Below are 20,789 nucleotides of genomic sequence, written 5' to 3'. Positions count from 1 at the left end.
ATTTGAGACGAAGGAAGAGAAATGTTGTATAACCTTGAAGACTAGAGTGACTGCACATCTGAGTCATCATCATGCAGACTAGGCTCAATTACTTTAACTTTCTAAATTTCACGAATAACCGACAAAGATTGCTGTCAATAAAATTGACCATAGCTATGAATTAATAATAGACTTTTCAAAAATGGAAGATACAACTACTTCATTTCATTTTTTTTTAAGTCTGCATTTGAAAGTTTTGACATCTTTAGTCATAAAAGACTGGAAACTGGTCAGCAGTGCTACAATGTAGCATTTTTACATTGAAATAACTGAAAAAAGAACAACTAAGTCCACTAGGTCCAAAAGTCAATTAAACATAAATGTATGAAATGGGATAAATTCTAATGTTACTGTAAAGTTCTTTAATCTGAACCAGTTTTTGATCAATGATCATTATAAACCTTAAAATTTCTGTTATATCATGAATGAGTATAAAAGCTGTAAACCTCACACTACAGTGCATTCATTTATGCATTTTACCACATTTATTCACGCATTTATTCACGGACACATGATTTGTAAGTGCACAACAATAATGACTGTTGTTTCTCGATTACTGCTGACAATGTGCAAACAGAGATAATTTTGGTGTTGGGGGGAAAAAAATAATACTTGGCCAATTTTACATTGCACAAATTGTAGGAAAAATGTAAAGTATTACATTAAGTTATTTGTGCAGTATGGGACCCTGTATTATCTACAAATTAACATTACTTTATGTCTGCATTGAATTTTTTTGATGAACTAAATAATGAAGCAGACTTATTGATAATGTTGAATTAGATCAAAGATTTTTTACATCAACATATGCATGACCACACATGATGAAATATTGAAAATACATTGGTAATAGAGTTGCATGTATAATACAGAGTTGGAGTATATACCAATGATATAAAAAAATTTTATGATGTATTTGAAGTGAAATTTTCCTTATTTTTTTCACGTTTAATAAATTAATTAGGTAATGCTCTAGAATGTCTTGGAATAAATTAACATTTTCCTGGAGAAAACAAAGGAGAATCAGCTTAAAAAAGAAAAGAAAAATTTGCATCAAACATTATCTTCTTCTTCCTCTCAACCATATATTGATTCATGAGTTTGTATTACATTTTATTTGTTTGGGATCAACTTAGAAGAAGTCAAGTTATTTTAACTTAAGTATATAGGTCAGTGTTAGTCAACATTTATGAAAAATTAGATCTGTCTGGCAAGGGGAAGCCATAACTGAATTTATACAGACTCAATAACAAACACTGACCGACTTACAGCAAGTATGATTTGTTGACTGAACAGGATAGTACTTAATAAAAAGTTGGTGCCTATTAAATGAAGAATTTGAAATTATAATGGAATGATCTAATTGGCAAAAATATAAGACCAACATAATGTACTCCAAAGGCCTTTCGAGTGCATTTAAGATTGACATATATATATATAATATAAGACAGATATCATATCATTGTGAGAATATCTGGTATTTGATGCATCGCCTCAATCTATGATAGAAGAAAACTTGATATATGAATATAATGTTACATTTTTACAATGCTTTTATTTTCTCCAATTTCATGGAATTAGTTGTCATTTATTCTTCTTAATTTAGCACTTGACAAATGAATTATAGCCTCTAATGTTATTTTGTTACCACTCAATGCATGGTTGAATGCTGGTTCACATATTAATTCTTTAGGGTTTATTTAAGACAAGAAAAGTTTGTCATGTTTCCAACATGTCCAATAAGTAAACGCCATATATTTACCAAAGACAAATTTAACAATATGCAAATTTGGGTCTGGTTTGTCCGAAAAATGTGATTGTAAACCACTTCTTATTACTTTACACAAGTCCCATTTCATTTTTAAATTAGGGTAATTGAAAGCTTATAATTACAAACTGGACACACTTCATTTCATTCTTTTTAAAGATAATTGAAGACGGGAAGTGGACAGTCTGCTTTAAATTCAGACAAGTACCTTATAACCATTAAAAAAAATCAAAATATTTCAATAATTAGAGTCAATCAGGCAATAATTTATATATAGAATTCTGTTATATTTTGGGAAAGTAAACACAATATATTAACATCATGTATTTGAAAAAATAAAATGTTTGAAATTTGCTCATGAAAATTAATAGGGTCAGGCTGCCATTTGTTGGTTTCTTTTAGTTGAAAGTGAAAGAATAAATACTGGCTTTTTCCTTAACATAATATAATATTTCAGCTTATAATGTCAATAGAAAATAATAATAAAACAAGCACTTCATACACTTATCAAACTTTTAAATATCAAGACTAAATAGAAAAAAATAAAAAGCATTAAGAAAAAAATCTTTAAAAACACTTTTTTTAACAATAACAATATATAATCTACTAGATTTAACAGTTAACATACAAAAATATCAAAACTTCACATAATAACACTGATGATCCACGTAACATAAAACTTTCTGCACACCAAACAGTCTAATTTTACCAACATTTATTTGATCATGGATACAGTTTAGATAACATGAAATATGAATATGCCTCATGATCCAAAAAAATCTGATGAATCATGCAATGTCATAGTCCTTTAATAGTTATAATAAACAAGACTTTGAATTTTGATAATTTTACTTCTGTGCAAAGCAAAGTAACTGGCTTAATTGCCCATCAAAAACTATGATAAAAACCTAATACACAATGCATTTAATATTTTTGGCTAGAATTACACTGGATCAATGCATATTAAGAAAAACATGTTAGGCCTCCAAAACTTTAGACATTTAAAGGAATGTAAAAACCTTAATTAAATATCAACTGCATATAACAGGCATGTGCACATTTGTGCATGTTCAACTTCTGAATTTACTCCCAGTGACAATCACGTGTTAATGTAGAGTCACCGTACCAGTGCTCAACCAGTTTTTCACAAAATCACATAAAAACTCTTTCAGAACAAAAGGTTTGCTGGGAAACTTATTTTTGTTACAAAGCTGGACCTTTCAAACTCACAATAAGCTAAAGCGTTTTAATAAAACAGATTAGGATACAATTTACCACGGAGTTGTATATAGGGTATAAAACCACTATATTTTTTCAGACAACCAAACCAGTGCTCGACCAGGTGGTTTTATCTTTATCAGAACTTTTATTTCTTAAAAACAGATATGACTTTTTAAGTTCAACAATTCTATTTCAAAAATAGTTTGAAACATTTATGTTTTAGTGTCTATAGATGAAAATATGAGAGCAAATATGATACAAAGGAAATGCTATACATTGACAAATAAAGTGTTTATAAGAGTTTTGGAATTTGCATATACTGGGGTGTTTGAGATTACTTATTCCCATATTTTTTTTTACTAAATCATTCTGCAAACATAGTTAAGTGTGATAATTGGTGTAATATACAAATTGTCTACGCTTTAAGTGGTGTGTTCCCGATTTTTTTCCGTACAGCTGCCATATTTGTTTACATGCCTTTTATGGAAAGCAGGGTTTTGATAATTTTTGAACACCTTTCCTATGGAAATCAATTGGAGTCATAAAAGTAAAGGCAATTTAACAAAGTATTGTCCACATTTGCCCTAAATTATCATTATTTCAGTGTTTTAAATAGTTTTTACTACTACTTGTATTATAGAATTGTATTTTTGTACTGTTTAATATTGTCTGAAAAATGGTCAATCTTCTACCAAACTTAGAGTACTTGTACATGGTGTAGAGGTTACAGGTCAGGTACAAATAGCACACACAAACTCCCAGGGTTTTTTCACTTTAATGCATAAATCATACACAAATAGAAGTATTGGTCGAGCACTGGGCTGGTCGAGCACAGGTACTGTGACTCTATGTACAGTACACTAGGACCTAATTTACGGTTGTGCACACCTTTCGTGTCAACTAATTAGTGCACATGTCATTATGATTGTCATCACCTGTCAATCAATAAAAATGCATTAGTCTTACCTCATCTTCATTATCATATACTTTCATGAACTCGTACTGGTTTAGTTCGTGTAAAAACTTAGAAAACTCCCCTTCTGCAGCCAGCGCTGCCTTTGTCCCTCTGTCCGTCGCCATGTTGTTTACAAAATGCCGTGTTAAAATTCATGTATATACGTATAACATAAAATTAATCATACACTGGAGCGGAGTTGTATTTATTAAATACTAGCCTATGAGTTAAATAGATAAAATAGTAGCGATTATTTGTAGCTTTGTTCAATGCATGTCATAAACATTTAGATATTGAAATTATAAATTTTCTGCAGAATTTCAGATCTGTTTAATATTTTAATCAGTCTACCAAGTTTTCTGAAGAAGAAAAAAGAGATTAAAATGCATGTCAATTTAATTACTTACAATCTTGCATAAACTTAACTACAAAATATATCTTTTTAGTTGCTGAAATGACTTGAAACAAATGGAAACATATAAATTATGGTGTAGCGAATACATATAGCCTTTAGCAAAGTATGGTGGTAGTTTGTTTTCTTTTAAATATTGAAAATTAATAATCTTGTTTCCGACCTCCTTTCTATAGGTTAAATGTAGACTTTAACAAAATTCTTTGAGATCATATTAGCCTAGTCCAACTACATGTAATTAGACTTGTCAAAGACAGGCAACCTCTTTTTCCAGGTTTAAGCAAAAAAATCAGTCCAAACTATCGAAAGTGATGCTTTTATATTTTCCGTGGTAAAAATGACAGTTAAAATTAGGCGTAATGGTTTGACAGTATTAAAAATGTTTGTAAAATGGGTCAAACCCTTCACCATACACACAATAAATAGTGCACTTACATTTCATTTGTTGCTTCCCTCATTTCTTTTTTTCATAACATTCCTTTGCTCAGTATATCAGTCATGTTTTTTGGGGGTTTTTTTAAGATGGGCAACTTTTTAAAGAAGTCTAGCACAATGTTTAGTTTATGTCTTTATGTCTACAAGCATTCAAGCATACAATATGACACTTGATCTTCTTAAAGTTAAAGTTTTAATCTAAATCTTGCTGTAAAACAGGTGTATTGTAGCTATATTAGATTATGTTTGACCTAAGATTATTGATGAATGGGTCAAATTGATAGTACACATTTTATTTAAATTGTTTGTAAAACAAGTACAATTGACAATCAATTAAAATACATTTATCTTTTGGCCTTGTCTGCCCTTTACAAATGTTATCTAACACCTATCAATTACTGTACTATAGTGATCAGATCACATGATTCCCATGTGTGCTTTAAATGAAATTTACAATTCATTCTGATAAAGCAGTAATTAAAACATGTCGAGTTTTCTTTCCTTTTTTTTAAAAATATATATCATTTACATTTGGAAATGTCTATAAAATTCAAACAAAAATAGAGGAAGAAATCTTTATCTTTTTGGAGGAATTGTTTGATTTAATTGACTATTCATTAATAATGCTGTCGATTTGTAAAAACTGTAGAATAGAATACATTTGTATATTCAAAACTTGATCATCTTAGAATATGATAACAGACACATCTTAAGCGGTCAGGTTGATTTTAAGTTATCTGCCCTTGAATATGATTTGATTATGCCAATTATTTTTGAAAGATAGCCTATTCTAATGAAATGTCAATAAACTATAAAGATAAAACACAAATATTTAATAGAAATGATTTTTTTTTATTTTGTCCAAGAATGAAAAAAAAAAAAACAATAAACTTCTAGTAATAATATTTGTCAGACTCCTGCACAAGTTGAAGATCTGCTATAAAAATGATCTTAGATTGGTTAAGGGATTATGGTTACCCTTACCCCACCCCACCCCATTTTGTTTTTCTTTATATTTCTGTTATTCTATTCTAATCATGCAGATTATATAAATTCTATTATACAGTTTTCATTCTGCCTACATTTCTTTTTGTAACTGTTGCATACACCTCAAATACATGACCTTATTAATGCACTGCAACAAATTTCTTGACTTAACATTATACAGACAGACAGGTTGTCTTTCTTTATATACTGACTTAATCAAGTCTCAATTACATTCAGTGAGACAACTTAATTTTTAAGATATTAAATGTTTAAAAAAATCATATTTATAAAAGCTTTCAAAAATATGTTATTTATTCAAATTGTCCCAATCCCTTTGAAAATATTGAAATATTTCAATTAAATACTACACACTCCTTAATATTGTTAAATTGAATTACAAGTCATTCATGAGTGATTTGTAAAGTGGTTAGATTTTCTGTATCATTATATATTTCAAACCTGTGATTATATATATTCCAAATCTTGATTGTGTTAATCAAGAAGTGTATTACTTTTAAATTTTGTGTAGGTTAAATTTGCTGACTAAATAGTTAATCAACCTCAGAAGAATAGTATACATTAACTCACTTTTACCACAGTTACCTCTATAGATTACCAAGATCACAAGTCATAGTTTATTACATTTGTACTGTAAAAGCATCTAGATATAGTCTTTAACCATGCATGCATATTAAAATATTTGTTTGATCATGTTTTACGTCACACCAACACAGTAATAACTATAGGTTCTATGGTGACATTCCAGCTTTACTGGTGCTGGAGAACCTCAGGTGCCCTTCCAAGAATTATTTCAAACACGAATGTGCACCCGAGTAGAACCACCAATGTTCAGTAAGCTAGCTGGATAGCTTCCTCAAATGGAAGAATCCAAAGTCACGGTCGATATTCAAATCCACAGCGGTGAGGGGCATGTCTTGCAAATACATGACGTTTTCTTATTGGACTATTTGTTATGATTTTGCATAATGAGTTTGTTGTGTTTTTAAGATCAGTATAATCGTCATAAAGTAGCAACTTAAGGTTTACAGTACTTCGTATTAATATGTCCTGTGAACCAGAAAATAAAACAAGACATTTGTTCATAGTCTGATCATCTATTTCTCTAGATTCGGTAGCTGTATGATAAAATCTTTTTAATTAGTGAACCAAAACCCAAAACCATAATATGGTCACTATCAGTATGACCTTTAACATCAATGTCAACAGTTTACTGTTTCAGACTAAGCAACACATTTAAATTCAAAAGACAACATAACAGCTTTACTGACATAAGAAAACCTATGCTATTTCACATATTTATTTATTTCAAGAACTTGTAGTTTTGTTACTGTAGCCACCATCATTCTGTAAACAAGGTCTTAACATGAAAAGATTTCAACATTCCTAGCAAGTTTTGAACTTAAGTGGCAAGCAATTAGAGGTCAGGCATAGAGGTCCTGACCACAGAATATTTCCCACAAATTATGGCAGCTCATACTTTAAGTGTTTTCTTTAGTTTTAAAAGCTATGGATTAAGTATGGATATTCTTGAATGTTGCTTTGACAATGTTAAAAACATGGCCTTACAAATTTATTTTTAGCCTAAGAGGCAGGTGACCCAGTCAACCCTGATAGAAGTCTGTCTACATAAAGTAACACCAAATGTCTAAAATGTCAATAAACAAGTGATAGAAGCGGAGGTGAATAAAATAGCAGCTTAATTCTTTTGGGAGTATAAAGACAAAACAACACCAATACATATATAATTTCATTACAAATCTGTCACAATGAATAAGGACATTACAGAGATATATGTATTTTAAGTAGAAAAGGAAATCAAAATAAACACAAAGACATTTTTAACACTAGTCAAAGGAATTTGGTTCAAGTATAAAGTCAAATTCACACTTTAACAGTATCATATTACATCCTACAGACCTACATAATAATGTCTCATCAAACATGAAAAGGAAATAAAATGCTGAGAATTTGTAATACATAAGAAGATGCCTTTAACCCTTCTAATGTGAAATTTATGTAACTGACTTTCTCAGCTTTAAATTCAGAGACTATACATAATAAATTTAAGACATTATAAATATAAAAAAAACTTAAACAGCTGACAGTGTAGTCAGGATAAATTATGTGAATTTGCATATTGGCCTGGTTCTATACCGATTAATGCTATCTCCATAACCTGCTACATTTCTTAAATGGACACGTCCAGTTTCCAAAATCATCAATTTTGGGGGTATTGAGATGAAAATAGGAAGTGGTGGTGGTATTGATAATTTTCACTCCGGATCAAGGCAGTAACCACATTAAATTTACTAGAGCACAGTTCAGCCACTGCATCGTTCCTGGGCATACTCAAGCATTCTACCAGTACTATTTGCCTTCACTTCCGCAAGGAACTGAAACTCTGTACATGCCAGAGCAGAGGTACAGTGCAAAAGACCATAGAATGGATTTCATGATCAATCACATCAAAAGTGACCTGCACTATGCAGGAATCAAACCCACATCACACGATTCATAGTCTAATGTTCTACCTATTGAGCTAACCAAAGGGAAAATAGGAGGTTCGTCAGCCATCAGTATATATAGCATTGCTAAACTGCATGGATCTGCATGCTGTCCTAGCTCTATGCTGGTGGCAAAGGAGTTTACATTTCCAGAGGTTACCTGTTTTAATAACTTATCCAATTTTCCTTTTCTCTTAGAAATTTTAAACAATAATTGTAGAGCTGCAGTACCATGTGATACAACTTTTTATTTATTTTATTATCAATATCTGGAAACATTTCACATACGTTTATAACTGATGAGTGATTACTGAAGACCCTAAATGCATACCAATGAATAATTTTAGCAAATTAGGAAGTTACCTATATTTTTCTTTCCTGGAACATTCTTCAAAATGACTCTTGTTGAAATGCATACAGCTTAAAATAGTATAAAATGCTATTGGCTCCCAAGATAAATATTTATACTAATATTTATGTAGATTTTTAAGTATTGAGGTAATTTTCTTTATACATGTAAATAAATAACTAACTAATTCTCCACTGATGATGTGATGGTTCTACTAAAAGGACTTAACTGAGGTTTTCTGACATGACAGGACTGGGAATAATTTTTCGAGATTAATGCTCCATTTGCTGTAGGTCTAGATAAATAACTTGTGTGCCAAATTTCAGATTATTTGCTCAAACTATATTTTCAGAATAATGATTCTTATTGTGAAAAAATATGCAAAATTAAATTCTTTTTCACTTAAATTGGTCCCTGAATAGCACAAAAATATGATTTTCAATTTATTTCCAAGTATATTTTTTTTTAATTATCTTTGCATATCTTTCTGTTTTAGAAAGCCCCCTGTTGATCTATGTATGAAATTAAAATTTTATTTTCAGGCTTTGGACCTCAGTAAAGTTCCTTTGAAGAAAAGAGCACAGCAATACACACATGTTTACAGTATGATAGAAAAGCATGATATCATGTACACAAATCTCTTCTATAATATTTATTGTCATCTTTTTTTTTACCATGCAAGAGGAAGATAAAGTGATTGACTTTTTTTAGGGAAATTTAGACGGAAGTGTAACAGTAAGTTTACATGTCTTCTTCCTGGCTATATCTCGGGGTTAATTGTAAAACTGCTGTAATATAATATAAAATATGAACGAGTTATGTTAATTGTAAAACTGCTGTAATATAATGTAAAATATGAACGAGTTATGTCAATGTAGAACAGAATATTAAAGTTTGCCTTACAGTCATATTTAGGGTTAATAAATATTGGATTACAATCACAATAAACATGCAAGTTTCTAAAATAATCTATTTGTTTTCCTTCTGACTGTACAAGGACATGAAAATTGCTGACACATAATTCAAATTATATTCCTGTTCAGATCATTATTGCCTTAAAGTTTTTTCCTGAAACTGAAAGCAAGCCTGACCACAATCATACATATAGCTTTCATTGTCTAACCAAGATCCATACCGTTGGTAACTTTTTTGTACTTTAGATATCAATATCCCTTACACTTCAAATGGACTTTTCCAAATTTGAAACAGCATAAATTTAACTAGTTAAGAGTTGATGAAAACCACAATATAACTTGTCCATGCCACCAGTATATTAACCTAAAGTCAGCCTTGGCTGCAAAATTTTACCTTTAATTACTTTATATTTAACCTGCTGAATTTGTGAAATGAATTACAGGCCGACTTGTTTTAATTTGGAACAGTTCATTCAATGTGTAATGGATTTCAATATCAAAAACAAAAATTGAAGTACCTACAGTATAGAGCCTGGTTAGACTACACAGATGCCGAGACAGGCCAGGCTCTATACTAGTGGCAAAGTCTTATCATTTTCAGTTCCAGAAGGTAAAGGGTAAAACTCCTAAAAATTTAATAAACAGTTCAAAATTTAAAGCATGAAAAATCTATAAAACAAAGCCAAATTTCCCTTAATTAACATCAAATAATAAATACACATGAGGTTCTAATCAATAAAATTTTTTCATTCTTTTCTGTAAAAAATAATATGTGAACATGTTTTTTTGAACACAAAATAAAGTTTTCTTTAGGAATTTTATAAAATAAAATAATACAGTCATTTGTTAAATGCAAACCAACAGTGTTGGTACTGGACAGGAGATTGAAATGCTAAATCACTCGCTCAAATTCACTATTTGGTCCTGGCAAAATCCCCGACATAATACAAATTGTTCTGAGCACAAATTGCTTGAACTTTCAAACCTGATCTCTTTGTCTGCAGAAATGTAGAGAAAATCACATCTTTTTGGTCACTGACAACAATAGTTGTGGCTCAACTTGCTTTCAATTACAAAATGTACAGTGACAGTCAACGTCATATGTTTCTTAACACCTTGTGATGGTGATAAAGGCAATTATGATTAACTGATATAAAATGAGAGGTGTTTGTCTACTTGCCAATTTTAGTTACAATTAAAACAAAATGCCAGTTTCTTTAGTATTATCATCAAATCTTAAAAAAGATAAAACAATTGCCAAGCAAAATACATAAATATTTGGCAAGAAAAGATTTTGATAAACACACATTTAAGCAGACATCAATAAATATTATTTTCCCTGGTAATTTTCATATAATGTTTATTGTACTATAACATGATCTATTTATAGAATGATTCTTGAACATTTTATTATGCCTATAATTACATCCAGCTATAACCTTTGTATGAGACCACAATTTACAATAATAATTATTCCATAATCAGCATGTAAATAGTTGAATAACATTGTTCAACATGTTTGAAAAATTATTACTCAATCGAACACAACCAGTTGCAATATGCATGAATATAGATTAACACAGTGTACCATTTACATTCAATTGATAACACAAGTACGTATTGTTCTGGCAATAATTCTTAATATTTATATTAAATGATGTAGTCGACAAATGGAAACCTCACAAAGAATTGTGTAGGCATTATTTTAAATTCAACTGATGTAACCTCCATAAAATAAGATCTTACAATAAATGATATCACTTCAACCTTGAGTAGCTTGAATTACTACAATACATGATATCACTTCAACCTCGGGTAGCTTGAATTTCTGATCTCAAAAAACAAATTTGTATGGGTCCTCTGAGCAAAAAAAGTTTGACTGAGAGTATATCTTTGCCATTTTAAGAGACACAGTTTGAAAATTGTTTCTTACTCTGACAAGAAAATCAGCATACTGTAACAAAGACAAGTTTAAAAGGATCTGAAAAATGGTCATAACAATTTCAATAACATGTAACAGACATTAATTGACTGACAGCAAATTATTCTTTCACAATTACCTGTATTAAACCAACTAAATCTTACAACTATAAAAACTAAACTAAATCATAGAAACTTCACCAGTAAAAAACAATTATAACATCAACATAACATGCAACTAAACTAGAGCTCTAACATTTCTGATATACAATCTTTCCATTCAATAACAGTGTAATGAAATGATATTATATAAATGGTTTTTATTTGTATTCAATAATTTTCATAAAATGGTACATGTACAAAATGTATAAATAAATGGTATAAATTTGTAATTGACTCAGATACTGTTGACAGTAAAGTGATTGAAAACTGTGACATATGCTGCTACACATATTTTTTAAAGAGTTTTGTGTTCCGTGTTGAAGCTATGTGTATTTCCATCACTGTATTGTAATGGTAGACATTAAACTGAACACAAATCCATTTTGCAAACTTATTTAGTGGTAAAAGCATACAATAAAACGCAACAAAAAATTTTCAGTTATAATTTTTGATGATTATTATTTCATTATTACAGAACTTTTCAATTCTGTATATTCTAATAATTACAATATTTTACACAGTCTCCACTTCTTTAGTCAGTCAACCTCCTCATAAGTCTCCTCCTCTTTTTGCTCCGCCCCTTCTTCAGTCCCCTCCCCTTCCCCGCCTTCTGCATCTTGAGCATTAGGCACCCACAATCCAGAATCTACACATCGTTTTATATGATATTCAGCATCAGCTTTCGGCATTTTTAAAACAGTTTCTTGTAACTTTGCAATGTCTTTGCTTTCAAAACACTCCTTCAGTTCCTGAAAGGTGATTATTCAAACCCAAATTTAAAATGACAATAAAAATTAAGGAGAAATAGCACAGCAGTTTAAACGAATTTTATTTCCAAACACATAAAGAAACAGCAATGATTGGTGCACAATAACTGACCAATATTTTCAAGAATAACTGTTTTATTCATTCCTATGAAGATGCAGTTTCTTTCTAGTTTCATTTAAATTTTACCTTTAACGACAGTTAATGTGAAAACAATAAACAATGACAACAAGCAATTATCATAGTATTGCAAGCAATCCATAAGTCCCCTACCGGTAAGAACCCCATCAACATTCTGAAGGGCGATTGGCCATTCACTTATGTTTCAATTTTTCTCTATTTTAAATAAACTTGTTGGAAAAGTTCTTTAAAAGTGATCACAGGAAACAGTTTTTATGAACAGACAGACAGACGGACTGAAGGACACTCTAAAGTTAATATTTGAAACATCCCTGTTACCAAAATATAACATTTTAAAAGCAAAATTCTTAAAGAGGAGATAACTCTTGAATTAAAGATGCAATTTCATAAAAAAATTTCAGCTCTTTTTGACTTATCACAAATATTGTTATATTTGCCATGTTTTAAGCCTATTTGTTGCCAAGGCAACTGATATTTTTTCAAAATAGGAAGAACAGATAAGACATGCATAATCTCAAGACTGCCATCTACCCATATGTCAAGTTTCATAAAAATATTTCCAGTACTTTTTGCGTTATCACTGGATCCAGTTTATGTGTAAAATTTGCCATATTTTTAGCCTATTTGTTGCCATAGCAACCAGAATTTTCAACATAGGAAGAAAAGAAAAAGACGTGCATAATCTCCATACTGCCAGCTATCTATATACCAAGTTTCATAAAAATATTTTCAGTACTTTTCAAGTTATCGCGGGATCCAGTTTTGTGGACGGACGGACTGACGGACGGACAGACGGACGGAGGGTAAACCTAAAGTCCCCTCTGGTAAACCGGTAGGGGACTAATAAAAGTATGCTACATATCTAGTATATGCAATGTCTTACGATAATTTATTACTTATTATGGAGAAAATAAAGTAGAAGTAAATCTTAAAAACACTTTAAAAATAGTTGACCATTTGTTGATGACAGACGAAGAAAATCTTGAGCATTTAGCCTACACTAGTATCTCAAATTGAATCTTCAATTCTCGAGAAATTAAATACAAGATACCAAGTGCCCTGATAGGTTCATTAGATACTTATTATATTACTATCATCACTATCAGAATAAAGATGGTAGGAATGTTATATAACATGTTAAAGTATGTTAGCAGTACTCACATCAGGTAAAGAGTCAAACACTTCTACAGGATCTAGCCCACCTGGACCCAATCTCTTCTTTCTCTCCTCCTACAATAACATAAACATCAACATAAGAAAGCTATTCGCAAACTGAAAAATATCGCTTTTGGGTAAATGTGCAAACTCTTGACTCACAGTCCTCAACATGTGTGATTTAGGATTTCCCAAAGTATTATGTGAAACACAGGATCCCTATTTTGCCAAAAATAATGAAACCATAAATCATGTAAATACATGTATGTGATTAAACACTTGATGACAAAGTCTGGTTCAGAAATGTAGGAATTGTGCATGGTAGAAATTGTTAACACCTTGGCATCCATCCACAAACAATCAACTTATAAATAACCAGTTTTCAGAAAAAAAAAATTAAGAAAACCGATCTTTAAATTATCTAATAAACCATAACTGACTCTTAAATACATTTAATACAGTAATTTCTTTGCAAGTGACCAATCAATTTGAATAAATTTCTTTTATAATCGTCTTTGCAATCAATCAATTTGAATAAAATTGCTGGTAAAACTGCTGATTTTTTTTTAAATGTGGGCCACACTTTTTGGATAGATGGGATTAATGAAATATTTGTGAATTTTATTTCTTCAACCAAACTGACCATATAATTGACATATATTTCATCAATTGAAGAAAAAAAAAAGGTCTTGTTATATTAAATCTATGAATATCTTTAAAATGAATCAGGTCAATTATCAGCATATCCCCTCCCCTTCATCACTACCTAATGGAAGGTCAGTGGTTCTACTCATGTTCCAATTTGTGCCTGAAATAATGTATGTAGTGGCACTGGAGGTCTTCTTCCACCACTTAAGTTTGAAAGTCCCTGTATGGCCTTTACATGTGTCGATGTGACTTAAAAACCAGACCACAAAAAATTTACCAGCCACAAATTACATTTACCTCTTCATGTTCCTTGATGGCCTCATCTATTTTCTGTTTAGCTCTTGCCCTAATTCTTCCTTTAAATCCATTTAGTTCATCATTAAATGCATCCAGGTACTCTTTCTGGGCCATCTTTATTCTGTTATATAATAAATAACATTAAGTTTACTCAGATTTTTTTCAGGTTGTAGGAAGCTATGAGCTTATTGATACATTCTTTAATCTATTCCTGGAATCAACCAGAACATAATAAGACTGTAAATGTGTAATTAAACAAAACACGCTTAAAGAATTGCAATTTAAATAGTACTTTTGTGAAAAATACAATGTATTTGTAAACTAAAAGTCAATGAAATTAATCATTTTTTATACATACAGTTTTTGTTGATAGTGTACTTGCTTGCAGTATATATTTAATAAAGTATTATTTCCAGGGAGGTTACTTTACCACCTCTATATTTGACAACTACTTGAGTTACCTCTCATTTCATACTGGTTCTTCATTTTCATATGATGTTTTTCCATGTACATGATTGTATAAATCTTGTTAATTCATATTTAATGAACAAACATACACAATATATACATGTATATTTACAAGCATATCTACATGTATATGACAAAACAATATTAGTCAATATTACTAAAAGATTGAGGTTAGATAGAATAATAATTAAACTTTTTTTAAATGTGTATGTCTGGTTTTTACACCAATTTTTACAAATATCTGGCCATATCTTGATGGTCTGTCAGTCTAACTGACTTTCCAGGATAACTAACCAGTGATTACCAATTTTTCCGCAAGTGAAGTGTTTGTAGAATTTAAAAAAAACACCAAAAATAAATAGTGTATCATGATTAACAGAAATGCAATAATTGGGGAATGTTACCTTGAGAAGAAAGGTCGTACACAACTTCTCGGGTCAATTTCCATCTGTTTAGCAAGTTCTAGAATAAACTGCATTACAATTGTCTGATGTGCTACTTGTTCCATCAGGCCATGTTTCTGTAGATATAATAAATATAAGAGATAAATCCTTTCTAAACAATATTTATAACACAAAAAATATTTGTGAGCTTAATAGAAGTGCCTTATTTTGTCGTAAAGAGGCGGCTCTCGGCTTTACATCAAAGGTTTTCTCCATGAAAACAGCCCATATAGCAGATCACAATGGGCTTTTTGGGTTTTTGATCATAGCTTTGACTATGTCAAACAAGGCACAAAAAGACACAAAGTTCTTCTGTAAAAGAAATATTCTATGCAGGCCTCTCCTGAACTTAAAGATATATATTGCTCAAATTTGATATTTGAAAATATTAAAAATTGATGTACTCTTTGTAAAAATAAAATCAACATGTTTCAATTACACACAAAGTAGATATGTTTTAAACTCTGCAAACTATAAGAAGCCACAATAATATATAGTGTCATTATAAAATTGGCAGTTTTTTTAAAGAATGGACTATAGGGAATGCAGCTTCCCATACATAGTTCTTTTACATTTAACATTCTTTTTATTCAAATTAGAGATTTTCAGTAAGAATTTCATAAATTTCAATAAATTTCTGTGATAAAATTATTTCACTCAACCATGAGCATAGTATATCTTTAATACAACACCCATCTGTGTACATGAAAAAATGAGGATGAAGACTGTTTTGGTTTCTTTAATTTCTAGTGCAGGTGGGTTTCAAGTACCATCTTTGGAGAAATTATAATATCTGATTGACAATACTTGAAAAATTGTCTGTTCACACAGACTTTGTAGACCAAAATTAAAATTTCAGTCAATGCAAGCAAAAATTCTGGACAGCATTATATCAACATCATTACATCATATCTACACACAATTTCAAACATATAAATATTAAATAACTGCTTCTTTATTCTTCATCCCATCCTTAATTTGTGTTTTAAGCGGTAAATATAAGCAGACCTTCTCATATTGAGTAAGCTCCCTTTAAATAATTATTTTTTGTTTGCAATGGCCGTGTCAAGCTGTGCAGTATACTGGTTTAACAGTTTTGTTTCTGTAATTTATTGCTAGGCCACTGTCTGTCAGAAATGTATATTATATTCATACCAGTTTAAACCGGTTTTCACAAAAGTAACGGCAATTAATTTCAACTACCTGTAAAGGTTGAATGATGTATCATTGTCAATCAAATCATCACAAAACAGCCATATAGGTAACATTGATGGATGTTTCTTAATATAGCTTTTTGAAAGCTATAATCATGACCTTACAATGGGGGGAAAGATAAGGAAAATTTGTTTTAACACCAGTTTCTCCTACTAAATGCACCTGAAACCTTTGCAAGGGTACCATCACACAAATTATCCATGATATGAAATGAAGGTGTTATGTGAAACTGTATATAGAATAACAGAAGGACAAACAGTCAAGAATAACAGAAGGACAAATAGTCAAGAATGACAGAAGGACAAATAGTCAAGAATGACAGAAGAACAAATAGTCAAGAATGACAGAAGGACAAATAGTCAAGAATAACAGAAGGATAAATAGTCAAGAATGACAGAAGGACAAATAGTCAAGAATGACAGAAGGACAAATAGTCAAGAATAACAGAAGGACAAATAGTCAAGAATGACAGAAGGACAAATAGTCAAGAATAACAGAAGGATAAATAGTCAAGAATGACAGAAGGACAAATAGTCAAGAAAAAAGCTCCAATTAAATATTTGGCTAGCTTAAAAACCCAGGCACATGACATATCAATCTGAAGAGTAAAATAACAAAATATCTGCCGATTGAATCAATTGTCAATCACAAAATATTCCAGATCTGATTTTTTGAAAATAAAAGTTTAATAATTTCATATTGACACCGGAGTCCATTTAAATGGTATACACACATCTTCAATTTCTAGATCTATACACCAGAGGACTAGATAGTTGGCTGTTTCTTCACATACAAGTTCTGGGTGCTGTAATAGGAATTCTTGACTGTCATCATATTTGCTGAACATTCCGTACTTCTTCACTTCTTGTTTATGTTTCTTTGTAAACTCAGCCTGGTATAAAACATAACAAATATACCGAATGCTTCATCTTGTATTTTTACCTAGATGTCACTTTCTTTAAGAAAGATAAACAATTTCACAGAATGTGACATGTTTTGTTTATGGTTAGTAATCTGTTAATTTACACATCTTAAAATATCTGTAATAAATTGTTTTTGTTTTGATTTATGTAATAGGCTAGGATGACTTAATTGCACAAATAATGCCTTAAATCTTTTTTGTTCTGTATGTTTTGTAGGGTGATGTGCCAGTTTAGACAGTGGTACAGTTATAATTCATTTACTTTTTGTTGGTTTTTTCTTTTTCTTTTTTTTTCAAAAGGTATAACATTATCAATATATATCCCTACTCTGACCTTTTATTTATCCAAATAACAACAGTTTTAACCACAAACATTGACATGTGCTCTTTTGTTAACAAATATGTTGTGGTGAAATTCTTATTGTATGTACTAATCTGAAAATTAGAATGCGATAGGTCAGGGTTCTATGCATAACAATTTTATACCAGCATATTTTACTTTACATTAGTATTCCTGAATACTTATCTCTCTACAAGTAACTGTAAACTTCTCCACATGTTATATTATAAACAATGGTGGAGGAAGGACAGTATTAGACATGCAGCTACTAACAAAACCATCATAAAATCAAGAGTGCCACATGTGGCGTTCACACTTGTCTTTTAAAAAAAATAAGTTAAACAAGAGGGCCATGATGGCCCTGAGGTCGCTCACCTGTATATATTAAACCCCAGGGCTTTTATTTGAACAAACTTGGAAGACATCCATTAGAAGATGTTTCATGATGTTAAGTTTTTACTACACACTTATAATGAAAAACAATGACCTCTAAACACCCCCCCCCCCGGCAGAGCCAAGGGCTTTTATTTGAACAAACTTGGTAGACACCCACAAGAAGATGTTTCATGGTAAACATCGTACCTCTAGCTCATTGGGTTTTTTAAAAGAAGATTTTTAATTTTTTACTATACACATATAATTAAAAACAATGACACCTCTGGGGCGGGGCCAGTTTTGACCCAAGGGCTTTTATTTGAACAAACTTTGTAAACACTCACTAGAAGGTGTTTCATGCTTAATATCTAAATTCTAGCTATTTGGGTTTTTTCAAAGAAGATTTTTTAAGTTTTTGCTATACACATATAAGGAAAATCAATGACCCCGGGGCGGGGCCAATTTTGACCCCAGGGCTTTTATTTGAACAAACTTTGTAGACACCCATTAGAACATGTTTCATGCTAAATATCTTAGCTCTAGCTCTTTGGGTTCTTTAAAAGAAGATTTTCTAAGTTTTTACTATATGCATATAGGGAAAATCAATGACCCCCTGGGGCGGGGCCAATTTTGACCCCAGGGCTTTTACTTGAACAAACTTGGTAGACACTCACTAGAAGATGTTTCATGCCAAATATCTAAGCTCTAGCTCTTTGGGTTTTTTAAAAGAAGATATTTAAAGTTTTTTCTTTCGGTTGCCATGGTAACCAGAGTTCTGCATGGAATTAAATTCTTTTAACAATTTTTAAAGGTGAAAAGCGATCACAAAAGCTCACCCTGTCACTTTGTGACAGATGAGCTAAAAAGGGGCATAACTCCAAAAATAATTGCTTTCAAAATTATGCCTCTTGTCATATAACTGCATTTTGTCATAATAAGCAAATATTTTTTCAAGTTTTATATCGACATCAATGACAACAATGACTCAGGAGCGGTCATAATAGCTCGACTTTAAATTTGAAACAGACAAGTATATAACAGACAGCATAATGGACATGACAAGGATGGTCAAACGATCACATACTTGATGTCCCCTCCACTGAACTCAAAGTTAGGCACTCCTGTTGAATTGTTACTATGGTAACATTAAAATATTTTACCTGTCTCTCTGCCTTCTCTTCCTCTGTTAATTCTTTCTGATCTTTCTTGTCATATTTGTTGATGATCTAAATCAAATATTTAAGATGGAAATGAACAAAATTGGTTAAAATTCATACAAACTTGGTAAAATTCATACAAAATTGGTAAAATTCATACAAATTTGGTAAAATTCACACAAAATTAGTAAAATTGGTACAATTCATACAAAATTTGTAAAATTCTTACAAAATTAGTAAAATTGGTAAAATTCATACAAAATTGGTAAAATTCATAAAACAGATTGCAGAACAGAATACCTTACTCCTTTCCCAACCAGACCTGTAAGTGTATAATTACTGGGTACAAGTATTTTCCTTGAACACTTGTTAGAATTACAGGAATGTTAATCAGAAAACGTGGGCTTTTTTACTTTATGTATATTTAATATTAAGGGCTTGGTACAAAATGGTTGTAAGGCAACTACGTGGGAAAACGGACTAAAGTCCTTCAGGACAAAAGCCCTCCCCTCCAAAAATGACAAGGCGGACAAAAGCCCTCCCTTGAAAATGAGAGGGGGAAGAAAGCCCTCCCGTGAAAGACTGGGTGGACAAAAGCCCTTCCTTGAATTAACAAGGCATACATGTGAACTCCCGTAATCATACATGTGAACTCTCCCACTTTAAGCGGGAGACTCCCACTTTCTGCAGCCATATTTTCAAAGATTTTTCTTAAAATAAGGGGTATTTTCACAAATTAAAGAAATCTCCCTCTTTTTGATATCAGAACTTTCTTCTTTGTTTATTGCAAATTTTAAAATCTCCCTCTTTTTGAAGAAAAATCTCCCACTTGATCATCGAAAAAAGTTCACATGTATGCGTAATATTTATGTCTTTATATATTTTTACTAATTAAACCAGCAAGATTTCCTTTCCAGTTACTGGTATAACCCCTGAAATTCAATTCAGTAAAAGGAAAGATATAACTCACTGTTTTAGATTTTCCATCATGGCAAATGGTGTCTATATTCCATGGTGTGAGCTGAAAAAGAATTAAAAGTCATACAGATATTACCCTCATTTCAATTTTATATTTGATATAACTTCAAACTTAGCAATTCATTCATAAAGATTATCTATTGGTCACATGATTGACTTTTGTAAAAATGTAAATATGTATGTGTCACTGCTATCTCT

General features: G+C 31.0%; 2 protein-coding genes across 2 annotated transcripts in view; both read right to left on the bottom strand.

The window, feature by feature from the left end:
* LOC132748455 (prickle planar cell polarity protein 3-A-like) overlaps positions 1-4,152 on the bottom strand; it is a 66,557-nt gene extending 62,405 nt beyond the window's left edge. Inside the window, exon 1 of the mRNA XM_060738074.1 lies at positions 3,995-4,152. Within this exon, the coding sequence (XP_060594057.1) occupies positions 3,995-4,108 (114 nt within the window). The 5' untranslated portion in view covers positions 4,109-4,152. The remainder of the gene's footprint in view (positions 1-3,994) is intronic.
* A 6,745-nt stretch (positions 4,153-10,897) lies between these two features.
* LOC132748454 (hsp90 co-chaperone Cdc37-like) overlaps positions 10,898-20,789 on the bottom strand; it is a 34,574-nt gene continuing 24,682 nt past the window's right edge. Inside the window, exons 5-11 of the mRNA XM_060738073.1 lie at positions 20,584-20,634; positions 19,617-19,682; positions 17,553-17,711; positions 15,566-15,681; positions 14,694-14,814; positions 13,755-13,823; positions 10,898-12,436 (exon numbers count right to left, since the gene is read on the bottom strand). Coding sequence (XP_060594056.1) covers positions 12,224-12,436; positions 13,755-13,823; positions 14,694-14,814; positions 15,566-15,681; positions 17,553-17,711; positions 19,617-19,682; positions 20,584-20,634 — 795 coding nt within the window. The 3' untranslated portion in view covers positions 10,898-12,223. The remainder of the gene's footprint in view (positions 12,437-13,754; positions 13,824-14,693; positions 14,815-15,565; positions 15,682-17,552; positions 17,712-19,616; positions 19,683-20,583; positions 20,635-20,789) is intronic.

This window comes from Ruditapes philippinarum, unplaced genomic scaffold (genome assembly GCF_026571515.1).
Source record: "Ruditapes philippinarum isolate M1 unplaced genomic scaffold, ASM2657151v2 ctg1209_1_1_1_1, whole genome shotgun sequence".
NCBI lineage: Eukaryota > Metazoa > Mollusca > Bivalvia > Venerida > Veneridae > Ruditapes > Ruditapes philippinarum.
This window is presented reverse-complemented; position numbering and strand designations above follow the sequence as displayed.